This window comes from Diceros bicornis, chromosome 1 (assembly GCF_020826845.1).
Source record: "Diceros bicornis minor isolate mBicDic1 chromosome 1, mDicBic1.mat.cur, whole genome shotgun sequence".
NCBI classification, from domain to species: domain Eukaryota; kingdom Metazoa; phylum Chordata; class Mammalia; order Perissodactyla; family Rhinocerotidae; genus Diceros; species Diceros bicornis.
Genome location: NC_080740.1, coordinates 22,395,105 through 22,407,265, shown reverse-complemented (window position 1 = coordinate 22,407,265; position 12,161 = coordinate 22,395,105). Strand labels below are relative to the sequence as shown.

The 12,161-nt window shown below is 39.1% G+C and overlaps 1 protein-coding gene across 3 annotated transcripts in view; it reads left to right on the top strand.

The window, feature by feature from the left end:
- ERAP1 (endoplasmic reticulum aminopeptidase 1) overlaps positions 1-11,871 on the top strand; it is a 99,527-nt gene extending 87,656 nt beyond the window's left edge. For all 3 annotated transcript variants that reach the window (XM_058534104.1, XM_058534182.1, XM_058534016.1), the window contains 8 exons: positions 1,089-1,168; positions 1,743-1,926; positions 3,215-3,371; positions 4,037-4,221; positions 5,133-5,294; positions 5,777-5,917; positions 6,463-6,544; positions 10,422-11,871. In XM_058534104.1, coding sequence (XP_058390087.1) covers positions 1,089-1,168; positions 1,743-1,926; positions 3,215-3,371; positions 4,037-4,221; positions 5,133-5,294; positions 5,777-5,917; positions 6,463-6,544; positions 10,422-10,577 — 1,147 coding nt within the window. In that variant the 3' untranslated portion in view covers positions 10,578-11,871. The remainder of the gene's footprint in view (positions 1-1,088; positions 1,169-1,742; positions 1,927-3,214; positions 3,372-4,036; positions 4,222-5,132; positions 5,295-5,776; positions 5,918-6,462; positions 6,545-10,421) is intronic.
- The last annotated feature ends 290 nt before the right edge of the window (positions 11,872-12,161 follow it).

Genomic DNA, 12,161 nt, shown 5'->3' with positions numbered 1-12,161 from the left:
TGAGACACTGCAGCTTGATTGACCCTGGATGGACACTATTTTAAAAAATTTTATTTTGAAATAATTTCAGACTTATGGAGATGTTGTAAGAAGAGTGCAAAAAGTTCCCATGTATTCTTTACCCAGATATATATGTTAACTCTTCACCACATTTGCTTTATCATTCTCTTTTTCTCTCTATATAGAGAGAGAACTTAAATATTGTCTATATATAACCTAAAATGTCAGTTCAAAAAATCATGTGAGCGCACGCTCTCTCTCTCTCTCTCTCTCTTAGGCTATGTATATAGTATATATTTTTTAACTGTCTGAGAGTAAGTTGGAGACATGAGGCCCCTTTACCTTGAAATACTTCAGTGTGGTATTTCCTAAAAAACAGGAGCATTTACTTATTTAACCACAGTACAATTATCAAAATTATGAAATGAACTAGATACAATACTATAATCTAATCTATGAACATTACTCAACTTTTTCAATTGTCCTAATAATATCTTTATAGCAGCAGAAGAAAAAATTCTGGTTCAGGGTTCAGTATAGGATCATATTGTGTTAATTGTCACATCTCTTTAGTTCTTTTTTTCTGAAACAGTTCCTCAGTCTTGTCTTTCTTGACCTTGACATTTTTGAAGAGTACAGGCCAGGTATTTCATAGAATGCCCTCCAGTTTGGGTTGTCTGCTGTCTCTTCATGATCAGATTCAGGTTATGCATCTTCTCCAGGAGTTCCACAGAAGTGATGTTGTGTTGTTCTTAGTATATGACTTAGGCAGCACACGATGTCAATTTGTGCCATTGCTGATGGTCAAGGTTTTTAAGTGAGGCCCTCTGAGTTTCAATCAGCCGATCACTGTAAAGGCTGTCACTTGAGCCCAAATTCCTAATCAAGGAGTCCGAGAGGGAGGAAGAGTGCCTGAGCTGGGCCCCCACAAACCTGGAAAGCAGGCTGCGATGTTTTGAGCTCTTGGCTGTTGCGCTTTTGGTGCCATCCTTTCTTCAACTAGCTGATGCCTGGCACATGAGAAGTGACTTAATAACTGCTTACTGAATTGAATTAATGAATGAACAATCCAGCCTCCTTTCTTTCAGGTACCTGTGGCATGTTCCATTGACATTCATTACCAGCAAATCAGACTCAGTCCATAGATTTTTGCTAAAGACAAAAACAGGTAATTTATTGTGGAAATAACTACGTTAATTCAAGAAGGGAACTGTGGAAATGTGTAGGATTTAGATACTAAGTTTCTTTTGCTATTTATCTTGGTTAAAACAAAAAGGATCAGGTTAACCTTTATCTTGAGCAAATCTTTGGCTTTCAATTTCTAGTGAAGAATATAGGTTTGAAAATACTGTCTGGTTGCCAAAAAAAAGGCCAATATCTTGCCAGATAGAGATTAAAACAGTTGAGTTATGTAATGCTAAAAAGGAGGGATTACTAGTGAAAAATCCCCATTGCTTTGTTAACATTGCAAGGTTACATGGTATGTATGGCCTGAAATGTGGCTGCATTCTTCTCATAGATCTATAAATCTCACAAAATTGGTGTCTAAAACTCAGGTTGGCTTTTGTCTATTGGGATGTTTTCCGGTTTCTAAAAGAAATGTGTTCAATATGAAACTCATTTCAGTGTTAAAATTGTTCAGTATTAAACTTGCCTTTAGTTTTCTTGTCCAGCCTCTGATCAGCAAATCTTTCACTAGTCAAGAGAGAAAGTAGAGCTATGATTTATTTTATTTGCTCTAGATGTGCTCATCCTCCCAGAAGAGGTGGAATGGATCAAATTTAACGTGGGGATGAATGGCTATTACATTGTGCATTACGAGGATGATGGATGGGATTCTTTGATTGACCTTTTAAAAGGAACGCACACAGCAATCAGCAGTAATGATCGGGCCAGTCTCATTAACAATGCATTTCAGCTTGTCAGGTAAAACAAGCTCCTCAAAGTCTTGGTTTATTTCTGAAAGCAGCTGTTATCATTCTTGATTTCTAACGATGAAAATGATTGATTGCTAATAAGTTGAAGGGTGTTTTCCCCTAAGTTCTTCTAACAATTCAAGGTTGCTTTTAGCCTTATGATTGACCTCCTGTCTGTCTGCTGAGTAAGGTAAAGGAAGGACTCTGTATCTTAATCTTTTTCATTAACAACTCAGATCAGACTGAGGCAAAAGTGTAGGAAACTAGGAGACCAACATCCTGGAGAGGCCCTTTGCTCAGTCCCTAAAGCCTTGTCCCGCAGTCTTGTCTGGCCCTGCTGTAACAGATCAGGTTTTTCCCCTGCTGGGTCTTGGACCATCTCGAAACATTCTTAGAAGACCAAGTGGCCCGGGATCAAGTTGGTTTTACATCTCCTGGATTAAAGGAGGGATTTCCCCCACTCCCAAACTGGATACCTGAACTTCATAGCATCTTTATGGAATACAGCTCATAAAATATGACCCAACCAAATGACTTTTGAGTTGTTGAGGATAGTGTTCACTCTCTAATATTTTTCCCCATGACAATGGTTTTTAAGGAAATGGCCCCCAAGCCTAAAACTCCTTCAATATTTAGGCAGAACTGAAGTCCTAAGGGGAATCACCCAGGTGGGAAGGAATAATTCTATAATTCTCCTTATAATGCCATGTCCCTCTGCTCTAAATGTTGTTTTTTTTTTCTGGGTCTCTTGAGGTGACAAAAAGCAACGGGAAACAAAGATAGGGGTTGCTTATCTAGATTTTTTCTGCCTACCTAAAAATATTCCACTCCGTAGCATATTATTGCTTAAATCTTAGAGGGTTTTGTGTTTACTTATATAAGCATATGCCCTATAAGGGCATATGAAGGGTTTATATCTATATTCAGTTTCTTTTTTAATTGGAGACGAGGATGTGTTGACTCTGGGGACTCATGCTTTTGACTGAGTGGCAGTCTCCCTGACCAGGCTTCCTATACGATGTTTTATAGAGGGACAGATGTGGTCAACTTCCATTTTGTCTTAACCACAACTTAGCCATAGCTCTACTGTTATTTGAGCAACTTCCTCCACGGTGTAAACATGCCACATGTTGTGTTACGTGAGACAGAAGAGATACTAATATAAAGGTCATTATTTATAAGGGGGCATTTATATCTGATGGAATATTTTGCTGGAAGATTGTTAAAATATCTTTTGAAACAAAAGTTGATTTCCTGGATTTTCTTTTAAACTGCTAACCATGGTGTCTCTTGACCAGCATTGGAAAGCTCTCGATTGAAAAAGCCTTGGATTTAACCCTGTACTTGAAACATGAAACTGAAATTATGCCCGTGTTCCAAGGTTTGAATGAGCTGATACCTGTGTATAAGTTAATGGAGAAAAGAGATATGAATGAAGTGGAAACTCAATTCAAGGTGAAAGCCTGGAATAACTGGAATAGTTATATAACTGGTTTGCTTTTGTGTGAGTGTGGAAAAGTGATTGTGTATATATATGTCTTGATATAGGTGAAAGAAAAGTAAATAAAAATTAATTCAGTATTTGGATTGACTAGCAAAGATTTTGGTGTTATTTTGGCACTAAAAAGAGGCATGGCACTGTGAGATTCTATACTTAATTTCCATAGATTTATTATTCCTTTCCTTTTGCAAATTCTTTATTTTAATTCTGCGTTATGAAGGTTGCTATTAAGATATTCTGAGACTCAGGTCCTTGAGTAAGAGGCACAAAATTGTTATTTTTGGCAAAATATCATGAAGTTCTGTTGTATAAATTGCTCTTGAAATTTAGTCATATAAACTCCCTCTTTTAGTCTGCCTTAAAAGTGGCAGTTCATCCTGATTTTAAGTAGATAAAGTTATATTTATAAAAGTTTGTTATGCAAGTACAAAAATCATTCATCATTACTTCTTGTTTTTGACCCCTTTTATAATTAAACATAAACAGAACTGCATGGCTTTAAAAATAAGAGTTGGATTAAGCTTTTAAAAATATTCCCCATCACCTGAGGGTGTGTTGAATTACATAAAGCATGAGGTGACCTGGGACAGTCCTGGTGACATGTGTGGCTTTCCCTCAGTCCTTTCTCATCAGGCTGCTGAGGGACCTCATTGATAAGCAGACTTGGACGGACGAGGGCTCGGCCTCAGAGCGAATGCTGCGGAGTCGGCTCCTCCTCCTGGCCTGTGTGCGCAAGTATCAGCCCTGTGTGCGGAGGGCAGAAGGCTATTTCCGAGAGTGGAAGGAAGCCAACGGAAATCTGAGGTCTGTCCTTACCGAACAACCAGTTGGTTCATATAAAGGGTGTCTTCTCTCTTTTCCATCATCAGTGCTAAATGTTGGGAGAAAAAATAAGTCAAGACAAGTCTCCCCTGCCATCCTTTTTTTGGGAAAATAAATTGCTTTTTAAGATTTTTTTATGTATCTCTTTAAGTATCTCTAAAACTTTCTGTTTTAAGAAATGCTAGGAGGGAACTTCTATGCACAAAAGTCAAATATCTCGAGAGTTAGAATGGGATTAGAATAATTCCCATTTTATATAGCCAAGAATACAAAACCTTATCAGAACTGAGACAGCTGTACTGGACAGAAACAGAGGCAATGCATCTCATAGGAGCTACTTTGGGCCTCCAAAGTCCCTGACGGGTTGAGGTGGGTATATAGCAGTTGCTGATACTGTCTGAGCAAAGCAGGATCCTCCTGTAACTGGAAATTTATTCTTAAGCCCTTTCATGTTTGGGACTTAAATCCCATCCAGGAAATATTAAGCCAGCAATATACATGCTTCCATTTAAAATACTTACAAACGGTGGTCCTATTAGATTCCTGACTTTTGTTCATGGACTACATCTTGAGTCTAGTTCGAATTTCTTTCCTTTAGACTTGAAATGATCACCTATTGAGTCACCCAGCATCATTAAAGTATGTTAGATATGTAGGTATTTATAAAAGTGGCATTTCACATTACATTTTTGAGAAGGCTACTTAAAACCTAATTTTAGATACTTGCCACTTTCATAAAACGTAACTGAAGGAAAGAGGTTATTTTTGTTCATATTTCCAGGCATGCTTCTCTGATCATAGGACAAGTTTATCAGTTCATAATTGCTCCCCATTATGCATCCAAACACACTTACTACATCTCAGACTCTCATCGAGTGTGTTCTTTTCTGCAGCCTGCCCAACGATGTGACCATGGCAGTGTTTGCTGTGGGTGCCCAGAACCCGGAAGGATGGGATTTTCTTTATAGTAAATATCAGTCGTCTTTGTCCAGTACTGAGAAAAACGAAATTGAATTTGCCCTGTGTATGAGCCAAAATAAAGAAAAGCTTCAGTGGTGAGTAATTCATTCACGTTCATGTGGCCAAGAGGAATTAAATTAGATCAGGTCCTTCTGGCATCTATTTTTGTTCTCTTGGCCAGGAATTGCCTATTCTACTGGGAACATTTATGCAAGTAGGCACACATCTAATGAGTGTGGTAAATAATTAGGGGGAAGCAGGTGTTGGGAAACATATTTAAAGGAGTATATATTTGTGTATCTTTAACACATTTAGAAATATATACTAGATAAACCTTTCTTAGCTATTCTGAGCAAATGAGAGAATATATGAGAATGGGTCTTGTAAACACTATATAAATGTTAGTTTTTATTATTACATAGCTATCGCGAGTTTATCAGGGCTCTGGTTACCTATTTCTCTTTTTGGTCTTTATTGGCAGATGGGCTTTTTTCTTTTACAAATTATTTTATTGAAATCGTTGATAACTTTTTCAGGGCCTATTCATGGCTAACATTTCTTCTCTTAATCATTCTAGGCTACTAGATCAAAGTTTTAAGGGAGATATAATAAAAACTCAAGAGTTTCCAGATATTCTTATATCTATTAGCAGAAACCCGGTGGGATATCAATTGGCTTGGCAGTTTCTGAGGGAAAACTGGAATAAACTTGTACAAAAGTAAGTAGTGCCAAAAATTGTGCCGTGACTGGAAAAGTTCCCTATGTTTTAAGCTTTGTTTGTAAAACAACAGGGAGAATCTAGAGGGATTTTTTTGATTGAAGATAGGAAGTAGAGGTACTTAGAATATCCTTAGAAAATATGAAACTTGAATTCAGTGCTCACTAATGAATCTGGATAGGCCAGTTTTCCATTCCATCTGGAATAATCCCTTCCTGCACCCACTGACCTGTTTGAAACCTTCCTCCTCACAGGGCATCCCACGTCTTTCCTTAGCACTCTTGCTTGTTTGCATCTGCCCTTGTCTAATTCTTGTAGCATTTACTTCTATCATTTTCTTTTAGGTACTTAATCTTTTATTCAGCTGTTTGTGTGCTTATTTTTTACAGCTAGATCTCAACCCATTGGAGGGTAGGGATCATGTCTTATTTCTTTTTCATGCCTAACCAGTTTTTAGTTACATGCTGTAACATATATCAGGCACTTAAAATTACATGTTGAATGAATAAATATTTCACAATACATTTTGCAATTTCCATTTCTAGGTTTGAACTTGGCTCATCTTCCATAAGATACATGGTAATGGGAACAACAGATCAATTCTCCACAAGAGCACGGCTTGAAGAGGTAAAAATAAAGTCTTTCTTTTTAAACTTAAGTGACAATTAGCTAATAAAGACGGGGTAGACAAAATACTTTAAGGGTGTGATGAGTTAGAAATGGATGTTGTCACTGAGTAGGCATTTTTTTGGATGCTATGGTATTTTTGACATAAGTAAAAATCAGTTAGAAATAGACTACTGAAAACTCTGCTTCTTCCCAAACATGTTAAGAAGTCTTAGCTCTGGACAACAATATACATGCTTCCATTTAAAGAAATGCTTATAAGTGGTGGTCCTATTGGATTCCTGACTTTTGTTCATGGGCTACATCTTGAGTCTAGTTTGAATCTGCAGTCTAGATCCTCCACCATCCAAGTTCATGATTTCCTGTTACTTATTTTTATACCATCTACTTTCAGAAAGAATTTTAGGCAACGTGTAAGGTCCGTATATAAAAGAAATTGTTAAAGAACAAAAATCTGCATAATAGACAGAAAGAGGTAACTGTATGAGGGATATATGCTGAGGATAATTTCTTGCAGTTGTGCCCTAAATTTAAGCACAGCTTCCTAGCAGTCAAGGAAAAGTGAGAAACATTATGAGTTATTCTCATTGTCTCGTTAAGAGGGAACCATGGAACATACAGGTTTTCCACAAAAGCAGACTTTTTTCCCAGTCTTAAACTCTGAGGAATTTGATGTATGGGTCATTGTTTTGTGGTGTCCCTTTAATGTTTTCTACGGTAAAGTTGTAGAACAAATTTTACATGGCTTTAAAAATATGTTGCATTTAGATGAAAGCTGAGAGCCTAGTAATTTTTTTTAGGAATAGTTCCATTGTGTAGTCTGGTTATACCACTATCTAGCATGATATAAGGAGAGTGCTTTGAAAATGCAAAAGAAATGTCACATCCCTTATCTTTGCTCCAGTTTTCAGTGGCCTCACCCAGGCTTGTAAAATTGCACATAATAGTTCAAGCTTGAATCTAGCGAGGTCCACAGCAGAGGTATTCCGTGATGACTGAGGAGCCATCCACAGGCTGTGACCAGCTAGACAGCTGTCCATGGACCAGATATGTAGCAACAGAACATTTCATTCATTCACTTGTTGGTTCGTTTTCTCGTTAATTCATTCGAGACATATTACATTCTTACAATATGGCAGGCATAGTTTTAGGTTCTGGGGCTACAATGATGAACAGAACAGACAAAGCCCCTGTCCTCATAGAGCTAAAATTCTACTGGGGGAATCCGACAATTACAGACAAATCAACCAATGTCAGGAAGTTACATGCTCTGAAGATGAATAAGGCAAGGTAAGGAGAGAGAGTGACTGGCTAAGGGATGGTGCTATGTTCTGTGGGATGATTAGGAGACATTTGAGCAGATATTGAAGGAAATGCAGATATCCAGGAGGAGAGTGTTGTGTGCAGAGGAAACATCAGGTGCAAAAACTCTGAGGCAGGGCATGGAAATGAAAGAGCCTGAGGTATTGTCAGAATGGAGAGTGTTCTACTGACATTTAAAATGTAGGAGTCAGCCTGAGCCCTTCCTTCCACTCATATCCCCTTCATCCCTGAGTCTTATTGGCTCTGCCTCCAGCATATGTACCATATCTATGCCCTTCGCCGCCCTTCCCCATCCAAGGCTTTCTCATCTCTTGCCTGGCCTATGGCGATGATAGCCTCCTAACTGGCCTCCCTCCTGCCACTTTGCCAATACCAAACCATCTTCCGCAAGTCAGCCCATGACTGACGCCCTCTTGAAACCCTGCCTATTGCTCTTACAGTAGATTCCAAACCTCTCCTTCCTATGTGCACAAGACCGTGATGACCTGGCTCCTCCTGCCCACCTCTCCAGCGAATTCTCACATGCTCCCCTGTGTTCGCTCTCTCACAACACTCCAGCCACTCAGCCTCCTCCTGCTCGTGGGCCACCAGGTGTTTCTCCTGTCCCTAAGCCTCTGCACTCTTTCTCTTCTCTGCTTGGCTTGCTCTCTCCCCAACTTTTCACTGGAAAGGCTCATTTTATCCTTTAGAGGTCTCAGCTCAAATGTCACCTTCCCAGAACACTCTGTCTAAAGCAGGCCACCTCCTCCCTAGTTACTGTCATAGTCCCTATTTATTTTCTCCATAGCAGTATTTATAGTAACCATAGTTTACTGCTTGTCTCCCCAGGTAGACTGTAAGCTCCCTGAGGGGAGGTGCTTGCCTGATTCACTGTGTCATCCTCAGTGTCTAGCACAGTAATTAAGCCAGAGGGATACATAAGTACCAGAGTAAATATTCATGAATAAATGGATGAGGTTGAGTCCTTGATACATGCTGGGTGTTAGATTCAGCACTTTACCCACATAACTACATCCTTACTAACACTCTGCCATGTAGAGATTATCCTTATTCTACAAATGAGGAAACTGAGTCCCAGAGAAGTTAAGGTCAAACAAATTAGTAGGATAAACCTGTTTTTCTATCCCTATATCACACTGCTTATTGCTCAGAAAATGATCTCAAAGAGCCAGGTTTGAGTCAAATAATCAGTTGAGATGCTACGTTTTCCAAGGAGATGAAGACACAGATAATTTTGGGTCAGGAAAAGTTTAAGGGCAAGGGTTAACAGCCTGGCTTTGTTATAGCTCTTGTAGGTGTGTTTTTTAATGGTACTATCATGATGGGCTCCTTCAGGATTTATTAAATAATTTGACCAATTAGTAAATTTTTGATGTGGTTTGACTGCTGAAGACTGCACCCAGAGTGATTTTTTCAGTGAATGTTACTCTTGAGTTCCGAGAGTATGAACAGTAGTTTCAGCTACAACTGAAGGTGGGCCAGTGAAGCAGGATAAGTGTGCTCCAGGCTGCCACAGCAGGAGGGCATGCCTTCAGCTCACTGACAAGTTGTATGGAGATATAATTTTAAAACAACCCTGCATCATTTAAAATTGGAATTTGATCTTTCAAAAGCCTATTCTTAACCCCCCTTATTCTCAAAATTATAATATGATATTATGACATGGATTTTAAGGAATTAACTGTCTGGAATCCATGCTGAATAAATAATACATCTTGGCCTAGACTGGCTTCCTGTCTACAAAATCAAAAATTGATGGATTAATACTGCGAACGCTTATGGGAAAAAGTTAAGAACGCTTTAAGGTAAAACAGAGTAGTACAATGGTCAGCGCTGGCAGAGCCAGCCTATTCCTCATGTGAGCTTAAAGGGGTTAAGATACCCAGCAATGAAACATCAACAAAGATATTTTCAAGGAGATAGCCAAGAGTCTCTTATCTCTTTAAAACCACAGGAAACTTTGTGTGGATTTTATCTTGAGGGAACAATACATGAATTGTCGATTAGGATAAAAAAAAAAATTTGGCAAGGTTTGGGGTATTACCACCATAACTTGCTAAGACCCCCATTCCCCACAGTGTTTCTAGAATAACATACAAGGCCAGGCCCATAGAGCAAGACTGCACTTATGTGGTTGAAACTGTTTTGCTTGGCAAAGAAGATACTCTACACATTCTGCTTTTTAGATATCACATTTAAAAAAAATTAAGTTTGCATCTGTGTGTATATAACAGAATACACATTAAATAGACACACTCAATTAAACCTTAATTATAAAATGGTAAACAGTGAAGCCTTTTAGGATCTGGCAACTGTGAATATATAAAAAAGCTGCAGAGAAAAAACACAAAACTTGACATCATGAGGCATGAGCTCATGTCATATAGCTTAAGTTTATGTGTACATAATTGTATCCAGACACCTGGCGCTGCCTTCTATATAGAATTTTGACAAATGTTGGAATTTTGGCTTCAGTTTTCTTTTAACTAGCTTGATCTTCTATTTGCGTAATGTAATAAAACAATTTAAAAAAAACCCATCTTTTCCTCACAAGGTAAAAGAATTCTTCAGCTCTTTGAAAGAAAATGGTTCTCAGCTCCGTTGTGTCCAACAAACTATTGAAACGATTGAGGAAAACATACGTTGGATGGATAAGAATTTTGATAAAATCAGAGTGTGGCTGCAAAATGAAAAGCCTGAACTGCTGTAACAATTCGTTCCTTGCCGGGTCCTGTGATCTATTATCACCCACATTTTGTTGAATGTGAATATTTTCAAACTAGAGATGGCTATTTTGGCTCCTGCTGAAGATACTTCCTTTTCCTTCTACTTGTTTGACGGTTCCTGTGAAAAGACTGGCTGTTCATTTTTCATCCATGGGTTATTGCCACCCCATGTTTCATTTACATCTGTTGCCCCGCAATGTAAACCCAAGTGGTGGGTTCTCTACTACAGAGGAGTAAAGTACCTTATTCTTCTCATTTTATGTTTTATACTTAAGCCCGGAGAGGTCTCCAAACCCCTGCTCCCCACGTGTTTGTCATTCATAAGCTGTTTTGTCTCCTTGCAAGACTGTGAATAGTGGGGGTCACTGAACAACGAACACTTGGATCAGCAACTAAGCCAGGACGCACCTGACCTGCTGTCCACCTTTCTCTTCCTTGCTCCATGCCAGGGGGCTGATTTGTAGGCCCACAGCATCAGGCTTCCTCGCCTTCTGGCTTTTGTTCAATCTCTAAGGAGGGCAGATTAGAGCTGGGGCGCGGGAGAGAGTAGGTGAGGTGTTTATTCTCCTGGTTCCTTTGCAGGTTGCTTCAGGCTGGCCTCCACCAGAGGTCTCAGCTCCAGAGAGGTAGCCCTCTTTTCCCACACAGCCTTCTCCCTCTCTGCATTCTAGTAACTGCCCCTCCTCTCATCCCTTCAGGATGAGGGTGAAGCGGGAGCCTGCCTTTTACTAGTCCTGCCTGCACTTGTGGTTTCCATACATCCTGCCCACACCTTTATTAAAACAAACAAAACAAACCTATTATAGAACCCTCCTCCGATAATCCTAATTTGAGTGTGTCATCTGTTTCCTCAGGGACCCTGACTGATACAGTGTCCCTTCTGAAAAAGCAGAGTGCATTCAGGGCTAAAGGAGAAAGCTTTTATTTGAAGTTGAACCTGAGAGTTGTTGATCCTTAGATAGGTGTTGCTTCCTCTCCCTGCTTGTTACTTGACCTAGTTTATATAATTCCTAAAAAACTCGTTATCGGCACTTATTACCCAAAAATCATTGAAGAGTCTCCAATAAATGCTAACGTATTGTGAAACTGAAAATATTTGCTTTGGGCCAGCCCCGTGGCTTAGCGGTTAAGTGCGCGCGCTCCGCTGCCGGCGGCCTGGGTTCAGATCCTGGGCGCGCACCGACGCACCGCTTGTCCGGCCATGCTGAGGCCTCGTCCCACATACAGCAACTAGAAGGATGTGCAACTATGACATACAACTATCTACTGGGGCTTTGGGGGAAAAAATAAAATTAAAAAAAAAAATATTTGCTTACATTAGCCTAAATGAGGACAATGTGTTGTCTTTGAAGTCTTTTATGAGTTTTCTTAATATATTGCAAAATTATCAGATAAAGGAATATGATATAAAAAAATGTCAAAATGTGTTGTTCTAATATAATATGGACTAGAGTGAATTTTTCTGGACATAAATGTGTTTACTATTCTATTTTTATACATATTGTGTGGTTTGATGGTTTGAGAAAAAAGAACAAATCACTGGTAATTTCCACCCCTACATATTTTCC